This window comes from Habropoda laboriosa, unplaced genomic scaffold (assembly GCF_001263275.1).
Source record: "Habropoda laboriosa isolate 0110345459 unplaced genomic scaffold, ASM126327v1 scaffold22, whole genome shotgun sequence".
In the NCBI taxonomy this organism is placed as follows: domain Eukaryota; kingdom Metazoa; phylum Arthropoda; class Insecta; order Hymenoptera; family Apidae; genus Habropoda; species Habropoda laboriosa.
In genome coordinates, this window is record NW_017100261.1 from 4,262,454 (window position 1) to 4,273,467 (window position 11,014).

The 11,014-nt window shown below is 44.7% G+C and overlaps 1 protein-coding gene across 1 annotated transcript in view; it reads left to right on the forward strand.

Moving 5' to 3' along the window:
- Positions 1–10,691, forward strand: part of LOC108572729 — a 68,802-nt gene extending 58,111 nt beyond the window's left edge. The window contains exons 2-3 of the mRNA XM_017935007.1: positions 6,259–6,411; positions 9,695–10,691. Of these exons, the coding sequence (XP_017790496.1) occupies positions 6,259–6,411; positions 9,695–10,687 (1,146 nt within the window). The 3' untranslated portion in view covers positions 10,688–10,691. The remainder of the gene's footprint in view (positions 1–6,258; positions 6,412–9,694) is intronic.
- The last annotated feature ends 323 nt before the right edge of the window (positions 10,692–11,014 follow it).

Here is an 11,014-nt window from a genome sequence, read left to right on the forward strand (position 1 = left end):
ACGAGATCGTACTCGAAACAGATCACCCGTTAGGCGACTCCTCGAACACGCCCTCCCACGCTTGGTTCACGCGACTCCCTGGTGAATTTTTTTAATCCGTTTCGTCGGCGCGTTTGCGTGGCGGCCACGCGTTGTTTTCCGCCCCGTTCGCGGCCGCCTCGACGGCCGGTCGTTCGTTTAAAATGCAAACTCGCGGTCCGCGGGGTTTTAAAACACCCGCTATACCCGGATTTCGTTGCGCCGCAAACTTGGCCGGTGCCGTCGCGCCTCCTACGGATTTATGTCGCCACTGACGCGCTTCTATTCTGGAGCTCTCGTCGCCGGACATTTTCCGGCCGGCTTCTCCTTTCCACGCGTTCCTCGCCAGCCACGATTCTAGAGATCGAACTACTCGTTGCGATTGTGAATCGTGGTAGAATTAACAAGAAAATGATTTTTTTTTTAAAGAATGTAGGTTAGTGTTTTGATTGCTTGGCGAGTTTCTCAGAGGAATAAATTGGAACGTGAAACTGTGATGTCGGAGGTTTAAGTTAAACGAGTTTAATCTAGTTTTTAATTGGTAATGTTGATCATTTTGTTTGAGAGGTAATAAGCCTAAATATACAGTAGATGATTTCGTTTCGAGTAGATTTTCATTCGTATCTATCACTCTGCAAACCCTATTCATTTTCTCATTTTTGTATTACAATATTAGCATTGTCAGTGTCAGCGAATCTAGTGTCTGAGAGGGGAATTCTGAGTGCGTCTAAATCTTAGAAATCCATAAAAATTCATAAGTAAATTAATCGGCAGTAATTCCAGAAGAAAGAAGAGTTCCAAGTCAATCCAAATCTTAACCTATTGAAGCTTAAAAGTCGCCAAATTAATTGTCGCTAATTCCATAAGAAGAAAGATTTCCAAATCATTCCAAGTCTTAACCTATTGAAGCTTAAAAGTCGCCAAATTAATTGTCGCTAATTCCATCGGAAGAAAGATTTCCAAATCGTTCCAAGTCTTAACCTGTGCAAGCCCAAAGGTCGCCATATTAATTGTCACTAATTCCATCGGAAGAAAAAATTCTAAGTCAATACTTAACCTATGCAAATATAAAAATCGTCAAATTAGCGATCGATAACTCTGTGAAAAATAGGAGTTCCAAGTCGATCGAAATCTCGATCTACGTAGATACAAAAATGGCGAAATTAACGACGAGTAACACCGTGAAAAATAAGAGTTCCACGTCAATCGAAATCTTAACCCGTGTAAGCATGAAAAGTTGCTGCTCCCTCTCGGTGCACGCGAATATATCGCGTCGATATCTAAGCGAGATAGGAAGAGCCCATAAAAGCCCCGCGGCCCTTTCGCGCGCGTTTAGCACCGGCTTACGCGACGTTTCGCGGGACGCTCGTTTCTCTGCTCCCTCGTTCAAGCTTCTCTCAGCCAGCGCAATAATATTCTTTGACGCGGTCTCTTCGTTATCCCCGTGCTCTTTTGCAAGCTGACGGATTCTCGAGGGGCCTGGAATATCCTGGTGAACCTCTTTTCCCTTTCCCTTCGCCTCTTACGCGCATGGAAAGCGACGAAAGCGGCGGTAGATTCGTGGGAACTCTTGCGTCGACCGAGGAATTCTGCTCGCGTTCCTTTTTTATTTATGGGGTAAAAGTCGTCTGTCGCGCGTTACGGCAAGGAATATTTAGAACAGTTCCAGCTGCAGATAGAAATCACCGGTTAACCCTTTCGCGACTCTCGGAGTTGCTCGAGCAAAAATTCATCTTCGTTTACTCGAATTGTCGGAGAATAGAGTTCTAAGTTCGTCGAAATTTTATAAATCCATAAAAATCCATAAGTTCGTAATTTAGTAACTTCGTCAGAAAGGAACGTTCGATGTTCATCTGAATTTTAAGTTAAGTTAACTCTGTCTTCGACATAAAATTAATCCTCGGTAACTCTGGTCTTAGATAGAGGAGTTCTAAATCCACAAAAAGTCATAAATCAGTAACTCCAAAAATGAATGGTCAATGAGAAGATTTGTAAGTCTATTTAAATCTTAGTCTACGCAATTACAAAAATCATAATAAAGAAGACTTCTAATTCTATTCAAATCGCGACCTACATAAACACAAAGATCGTCAGATTAATTGTCAATAACCCTAACATCAAAAATAGGAGTTCCAAGTCCACCTGAATCTCATAAATCTGTAAAAATCCATAAAACTACAAGTACCCAAAATTGATCGTCGATAACTCCACCAAAAACCAGAGTTCAACGTCGACTGAGACGATCTACAGATAAATAACAAATTCTTGAGAAAGGTTACTTCCGTGGCGAAAGGGTTAAACCGTGTTTCGAACGATATTCCACGTGTCCCGTTCGCCGACAGATACGCTCGTGGAACAATTCTCCCGTGTCCGTCCCTCGACGTATCGCTTCCAGCGGGTATCGACCCTTATTTGGCATAGGGGGTGGTCGAAGATCCTAGCCCACAGGCCGAGATCTCGAGTTACACGCGCTTAACTTCTCCGATCGGAGGGGTTATTGGTCTTTGCTGGCTGAGTCAGACTTTTGGCGGAGGGAAACCTCTGCCCGGAAAGACACTTCGTCGAAACGGTGACTGTCTTGGACACAGCTTTGTACGTTAACAATTAAACGACGGGTTACTCTCGGGAAGAAGGAAGTTTAAATTAGTAACTTTGGTAACCCAAAAATTCTGATTTTTTTGAAACTTTGCAGATTTGCAATTTTTTCCTTTTTCGCCCTTTTTCGGTTCTTCCGGGCGAAAACTGCCCTTCAATGAAGATAGGTGTTATTACCCTATTTCCCTGCATATCTTTGAAATTATAGTAGATATGAGAAAATGTTTAGAATCAAAATTGAATGGCTGTTAAATTAATAGATGTACAAATATTAATTACAACCTATTAACACCTAATTTACAACCTAATTTAACCTATAACAACGTGTCAGATATCGGTAAGAAAAACCCATCGTAACCCCAACTTTCGTTTGAATTCGTAAGGCTGAGGATTAACAAACGTAATTAATCTGTAACAGATTAGCTTTTGTTACCTGATACGGTACTAAAACAGTAAATGGCTGACGCTTAGATGTATAGACAGAAAGGAAATCATAGATTGAGGTAATCCATAACACACCAATTCCCAAATGTCCCCCTTCCACCTCGAACATCGCACACAACAACACACACGTCAGTGCTCGATCAGAATTCACCCGGCAGAAGATCCAAGGAACGCCAAGAAGGCGCACGAAGGTCCGATAGATACCGGTAGCCTAACGGAAAACAAAGCACGACAGTTCGCGTTGCTGCTTTGTATTAAACATTAAAACGAGCTCGTAGAACGGGGTGGCTGTAAGTGGCATACATATTCAGTATCGACACGGTTCCAGACAGATCTCGCCTCGTCGAGGCACACGGCCAGTGTGCTGCACTATGCACGCTCGTTATATGCCAATACGCATTGCGTGACACGACCATCCATAGGCGACAGAATGCTCAGCCATCTCTCTCTCTCTCTCTCTCTCTCTCTCTCTCTCTCTCTCTCTCTTTGTGCCGCTTCTCGGCCGTATTCAGCCGTGAAACTCACTCCAGCGCGTTTACATAAGCGCAAGCCAAGACACATACACCCTCTCAAGTAGGTTAATCTCTGCCCGTTTCGATCGAACCCCGGCTATCTCGAGCAGGGTGGACGCTGTCTGACCCCGGAACTCTGCTGGATCATCGACGATTATTGGGGCTCCGGGGGATCGAGGTCGCGGTCTCGAAACGCCGTTACGCCATGAAATTTCTGGTTCGCGAGCAATTCAGGGATGGGTTGCTCGGTTTTTGGGAGGAGGGGAGAAGGGCAACGGACGGACGGACGGAGGACGATGAGTGAATTAATTAGGAATCGAGCTGTCGGTTGCACGGTTTCTCTATGGAAGTTCTTGCACACGTTGAGGAATGGTGTTTTTTATGTTTTGCGAATGCTGAGGATGATCGTGTCTTGTGATCGACGTTGTTACGGTATTGATGAGTTTTTCGATTTTAATCGATCCTGTCGATGGTCACTGAGATTAGGAGATAGAAAAATGTTTCACTGTTTTGTGACTTCATTTTTATGTCAGATTTGTAAGAAGAGCATTGCTTCGGTTCTTGTCGAGATATTTGAATAACCGATGAGTTCTTCGATTTTAATTAACCCTTTCGCTGGTCACTGAGATTAGGAGATAGAAAAATGTTTCACTGTTTTGTGACTTAATTTTTAAGTCAGATTTGTAATAGATAGAAGGAAGGAATATTTGAACAATTAAGGTTATTCCCTTAATCCTTTACCTCCAAAATTTCGGATCTCATTGTTTTCTTCGTTAATTTCTTCGACTTTCTTTTGAGAAGACTCTCACTTTATCCCATCAATAATTATGACAAACGTGAACGTCCAATCGAGTGTGTAATTTAACACTTTAAAATTACATTTCTCACGAGTAAATCGTCTAACGAGTATATCCCCCGGTGCCAAGGCCGTAGTAAATCAATGTTAAAGCAATTGACAATCAGCTACAACTTGCACTGCTTCAAATACAATTACGAATTCGCTTACAGTTCCATATATTTCATTAAACATCTTACAGTCTTTATATATACCTTCGTCTACCTATGATAAACTACCTCTATGAGTTTCACTAATCGTAAAAAGTACCATCCGTTACATTATTCCACTATATTTTGCAGTCAAGGTTCAAGAACTTCCTCCTCGAAGAATCTTACACCTCGATCCATCCGCAAATATTTTTTCCCGAATTTAAAATCGAACCACTACACACACACACACACAACACCGTCCGTGTACAACCAGAGAGACGGAGCTTATTTTCAGACCGCAACCCGCTTCGTTCGCTGGCTGCACGGAATATTTCAGTATTATAATATCCCGATAATATCGGTTGTCGGGTCCGTTTTAACCCGGCGGGACTGCCTATGTTCAGCCCCGTTCACTGAAAATTGAATGATCGCGCGCCGCTTCGATATTTGCGCGAGAGCATCGATTTCCGTTCGCTAAATACGGCGCGAAGGAGCGACAGAGAGAGAACGAGCAAGCGAGAGAGAGAGAGAGAGAGATAAATGGATAGATAGACACGGAACCGTCGCCACGATTACGTCCAATTACGGACCGTGAGGAGAGGCCAGAAGGGGGCGGGGGTGTGGTGGGAGGGAAAGGGGATGTCGTTCGATCGGGCTCACGGCGTGTTATCTTAAGGCGGCGGTCGCCTAGATATCGGCATTGTTATCCCGCCTGACCGCAGCCACTTAACCGAGTCGTAAGCCCCACACGAGTTCAACTTTACCCTTCAACAGGTGTTTAGGGAAATACAATAATGTCGCGCATGCGCCCGTAACTTCTTAAGGTCGGAAAGTTCGTTCGAACAATCTGACCGCGGACCGTCACGCCACCCGCTCCGCCAAGTTAATTGAGTTTCTGGACTAGTTGGAATTTTTTCCTCCGACCGGCTAGCTCCGCGTCGCCCTTCGACGTTGTAAATGGGAAACATGAAGGGTTCGAGGGAGGATAATCGATGTGTGAAATTTGAATCGAACTCGCGTGATCTTTTTCGGTTTACGGCGAGGTTTGACGGTTTGGGAAAATTGAAACGTGTTTCTTCGTGATACTTGTTTCTGTGAGATGATTTAGAACGGTTTTTGGGGTGGAGGAATGTTTGAAAGGTTAAGAATATTTGTGTGTGATTATTTGTTACGGTTATTGCAAGTTTTTAGGTGTTGCAGGAAAGGGGGAATTATTTGAAATTAAACGGGGTTGTTTTTGGTAGAGATCTGTCTTATCGGCGATCGGAGAATTAGCAGGGTTTTCCTGCCTTGCCGACGACAGGGAAGTGTGTGGAGTTTCTGTCGGTAATAGGATTGCAGGAATCTAACTTACAGCCGTCGCAAAGGAAGAAATCTTTTCGCTTGCTGCACGGTTGTTTGCAACCGGTTAGATGGCACTGAACCGCACAAAAGCTACTCTTGCTCCTTAAATATTAAGTTGCAGAATATGAATTAATAGAAAGCTTAGATGCTTGACTTTGCTCGAGATATGAATTCATTATTAATGCTAATAGGTTAAAGAAAATCTATGGAATGTGTGAAGTAACGTTTAATAGAATGGCAACGGTGTGTATTAACGTGACGCATTCTAAATTTCCTGGAACTGACCATGTTTTCTCTATCTACTAGAGCTATTTAAAAGTTAGATTGAATTTTTAACTATGTCATACGTTGGTTTCAGACGTTAAACGGCGCCGAGGGTACCGTTCCACCCGGAAGAGTGTACAAGAAAGTCGCGATCGTGGAGAACTTCTTCGACATTATTCATGCTGTCCATGTTGACCTTGAGGGTCGTCCGGGAAAGCATGCCGGTCAAAAGAGAACGTACAGGACGGTAAGTTTCAAACAGAAATATCTGCCTATTACCTTCTCGCTGACTTGATGCGCTTAGAAATTGAGGGGTACATTAAACTTCGGACGAAACACTGACAAATTGAATATTTCTGTCAAAAATACCAGTTTCTTTCTTTGCTTTTCTCAAACGTAAAAGATTAAACGTGATTCAGTGAAGATATCTTTGTTCGAGGATTAATGGAAATTACTAAAGGTGCATCTTTATGTGTGAAATTTGTGATGTCAAATACTTGTTAAAAAATCACTTTAAGTTAATTGGAATATCGTTGCAGTCCTACAATAATAATTATCAATTCTTGCTTCTCCCACCAAATTGTAAAATTCTAAAGGTGCGCGTCCATTCGTTGCATATCCGCGTATCGTACCACCGTTGCGTATCAATTTTCACGTATCAAAATTGCGTATCAAAATTAATCACAGTTTACAAAAATTTACTCACGTGAAAACGTGATTAATTTTGATACGCAACGATGCAACGCCCTTCAAAATTGATACGCAACGATGATACGATGGAAACGCACCTTAAAAAAATATGAATAAGCTGTCTACTGGCCATCTGTTTATCGTCACGCGGAGCCTAAAGCGGAAGAAACCGAGGGTTAGAAAAATGAGAGGTTTCCTCATAGATCACGAGCAAGCCAGGTCAACGGACAATTTCGGTTAGAACTTTGCAGTAACTCTTCGTCGCCACGAATAAACCAATTACATTCGAAGACGACTTTATTCTTCCCTTCCACAAAAACAAAAAGTATTGCAACCACCACAAAAGGGTTAAACACTATTCTCGAAACTTTCCAATCAGATTTCGAACGTTCCAAAAACATTACCAACTTTACCCTAACAGCAGCACCGCGGAAGAAACAATTTTTCCCGGGGCGGAATCCATCGTGATTCGAATTCAATCAGAAAGCGGTCTCTCCCCCGGAGGAGGTATATCTCGGATGACCCCCAATCGGGATCGTGAGCGCGCCGAATTCTTGCATGGTCAGCCGCGACACGCGATATTTACCGTTCCCTGGGGAGAAGGCACCGAGGCATTCAAGCGTCGAACACTCGATACCACACGTCATCTCACGTGTTCCGGCGCGCGTTTGCGTAAACCTCTCTCCGGGGTATCATATCTGGTCCGTGACACCGTCCTCTCCGCCCGCGCGCGACCCGGTCGGTTCTCGCCCTCTTTCTCCGCTTGTCCGTCGTTCCTCTTTCTACCGTTCGCAACCCCTCCGACCTTCCTAGCCGCCCGCGCGTCACTCCTCCTCTCATTCCTCTTCTCTCCTCTCCTCCTCCACCCCGCCATCCCTATCCCATTCGAGCCGCGTCGCGTCCTCCTCTTTCTCTCTCTCGACCGCCGCGATCTGCTTGTGATTCAAAACCTCAGGACACTTGTTGCATTGCCTGCTTACTGGTGCACCCACACACGGTTACCACGAGCTCGCGTTCGCGCTCGCGCGTCCGCGTGTACACGCACGCACGCGTGCACGGCAGGCCAGTCGCGTAGCGCGCGACCCTGGAACTGTTTTAACGTTTAAGTCGCCGTTACAAGGCGCGATTCATCGGCTCGCGGGAAACCACCCTCCGCGCGGCGGCGCGTTTCACCGTTTCGCTTCACGCGGTGCTGTTTAGGGAGAAGGGGCGCCTATGTAACGGAGCTGTGAAAGTTCTGGGTATGTTAGGTTCGTTTTTTTTTGTTGGTGGGCGGGGGGTGTTGGTTTTAATTCTTGCGTGGGTAACCAAAATTTTCGTGGGTGTTTCAGGGTTTAATTTTTGAAATTGTTTAAATAAACTTTTATTTTGGAAACGTATGTCGACAGTTCGTTCAGACGTGCTTAATTAGACAGTTAAATGTCGACTTTGATTAATTTGGGATTTGTAATGGTGTTTATATAAGAATTGGAAAAGATTTGTAATAGATTGAGATTGGACTGAAGTTTCAGTATTCTGTATAGAGTTAAATGAAATTTTCGTATCCAAGTTTCTGTATTTTATCAAATTTCATCAAAATTTTGAGTATTTAAATCGTTATAAATATTGCTTCAAAATTTTTATATTTTTTGTAATCATTCTACTTTATTTCATAGACAATATTGATTCAGTGGTGTAGAAAAATTGTTCAGAGGTTGATGTAGGCAAAGATTTTTTTTATCGAACGAATGAAAGTATCCAACTTTTCTAAAATTTAAAATATTCATTTAAAGCCTAAAGTTTAAGTATATGCAAGTTTCCTTAGCACCTACAAAATTCCAAGACTTGATGGGAGTACATTTGACAAATTTCCAAAAATATAGTTTTCCAAATTTTGCATAGTTCCTTAAAATTCACTTGAAATTTCATCCACGTTAAATTGAATTTCTCTCTAACATCCACCCACCCGTCGTTCCTCCCTCCTCAATTCTACACAACGTGTTCAGAAAATCGTTAAAATTCTCCCCCGAATATTTCCTCGGAAGATTCTCGCCTACAGAGATATCGCGAGTGTGTCGCGTCGATTCAGAAGCTATTATCTCCATTTCTTACGGTACAGCTCCCTTTTCTTCGTCTTCTCGTAGTCAAGCTTCGAGTAAATCTTATCGAATTACCTCAGCGTGACGTGCACCTTCTCGCGCATACATTCGTTGGTGCACGTGTACGCTCGCCGACCATTGCCTTTCTCGGCTCGCAGAGCCTCCCATCCTTGATTAAGTTATGCCGCTCCTCCACCTCCTTAGAGAGAAACGTTTCCTATTAAGAGGCAGAGAACATCCTTCCGGCTAAATACCTCCTCGCAAAGACATCAAAGTTCCGTTACTGCTCGTGAATTTTCCCCAGTGGGCGTTCCGCGCGAAACAGATCCACGTGACGCTGACGTTTGACAGGAGAACGAAGGGGGTCACTCACGCCGTTCGAACCGTGAGTGCAGGCCTGGTACTTTCTAATCTTGCCGAGGGAAAATACCTGACTCGCTGAGGGGAACATCGAGCGGCGTTACTCACGCTGATTTCGCTGGAACTTCGTGTTCCCTTCGAATTCCTCGTTTTCCCCATCGAAACGTGTCGATTTTTGCATACCTCGAAGTTCAGCATTAACACTTCCTACAATACAAACACCAAATTTTTAAAAACTCGAAGTGACCCTGGGTTCGCTATTTAAATTTTGCTCGACAACTGTTTCCCATCACATCGTCGCAAATAGCTGAAAATTCATGCCACGTGGTTAGAATGAACACCCTGTATCCCGACGAAAGAGTCCTCCCTTTTTCCTAACACGACTCTTCTGTTTCGTTGCAGATCACGGAAACCTACGCGTTCCTGCCCCGAGAGGCGGTAACACGATTTCTGCTGGGCTGCACGGAATGTCAACGACGCCCGCGTACCCCGAGCCCGACGAATTTATCCAACCAATCGCAGTCCACGTCTGCGGCGACGCTAACGACGACGACGACATTGACGTCTACGGCGACACCGTTGAGCCCTAACACAGCCGGCGCTGCTACCCTAACCACGACGTCTACGACGTCGGTGCAAAGTAGCCCTAAGCTGCGCGAGGGAAATCACGGCGGCGATGGGAAGCCGCTGTATAGTTACAGGCATCAGAAACATCAAAAGGGGAACAACGCCGGTAGTTCGGTGGTCGTGGACAAAACCGATAAGGAGAAGGAGGAGAAGTACAATCCCCTGAGTATTACGAATTTGCTGAAGAAGGAGCCAGTCACCGGTGGTTTTTTGCCGAGCGCAGACACCAGCCTGCCGGAATCAAGAAGGACCCCAGAGTCGGATCGGGCAAGTTCGAGAAGTTCGGCCTCGTCGAAGAGGAAAAGGATGTTGCCAGAGGGTCGAACGCCATCCCCTCAGCCCAGCCAACCGTTGCCAAGGCCGTGGAGCCCTGGACTCGATCCTAAGAACACGCCCATCGACTACAGTCTTCCCATCACTACCTCGTACCTGAAGCATCAGCAGAGGCTACTGCAAGCGGAGAAAAAAGCCGCCGCGATGAAGGAGTCCGAACTTGAACAGAAAATGACCGTTCTCCCTTCCGACGAGATCGAAAACGTCGAAAGGGACAGATACTCACCGGCCACAGGATTGATCGACACCAATTTAAATCTACTGGCTACCATTCAGCATCTACACTGTCAAGTGATGCTAGCACTGACAGAAAGGCTTAGACCGTCGATGACGATCCCAAGCCCGCTTGTTCTACCATCGATGACCAATGTACTGTCCAACGGTATAATGATGGGCTCCGAGGTGTCTGTGCAGACTGGCGAGAATCACACGTGAAAAGAAGGAGATCTAGGAGGAGGATGAGAGAACAAGGGACCCTGAGGCATTCTTTTATTGATCCGTTCTCTGTTGCAAAAATTCTCCGTTGCGAAGATGTGTGTGAGTTTAGACGTGTGTCTGATGGTTTCCCGTTAGAATCTTTCGATTAGACTGTTTTCGAATCAGCTGTTGAGTATAAAAGAAGATATAGTTTTCTATCGTATTTTCGTTGGCTCGTTTTTCAGAGTAGAGGAACTGTGTATTTGCGACGGGAGATCGACGTAGGGCATACACGAACATTTCAGACAAGTTTTTGATCGATGGTAATCTTAATCTTGTTGTCAT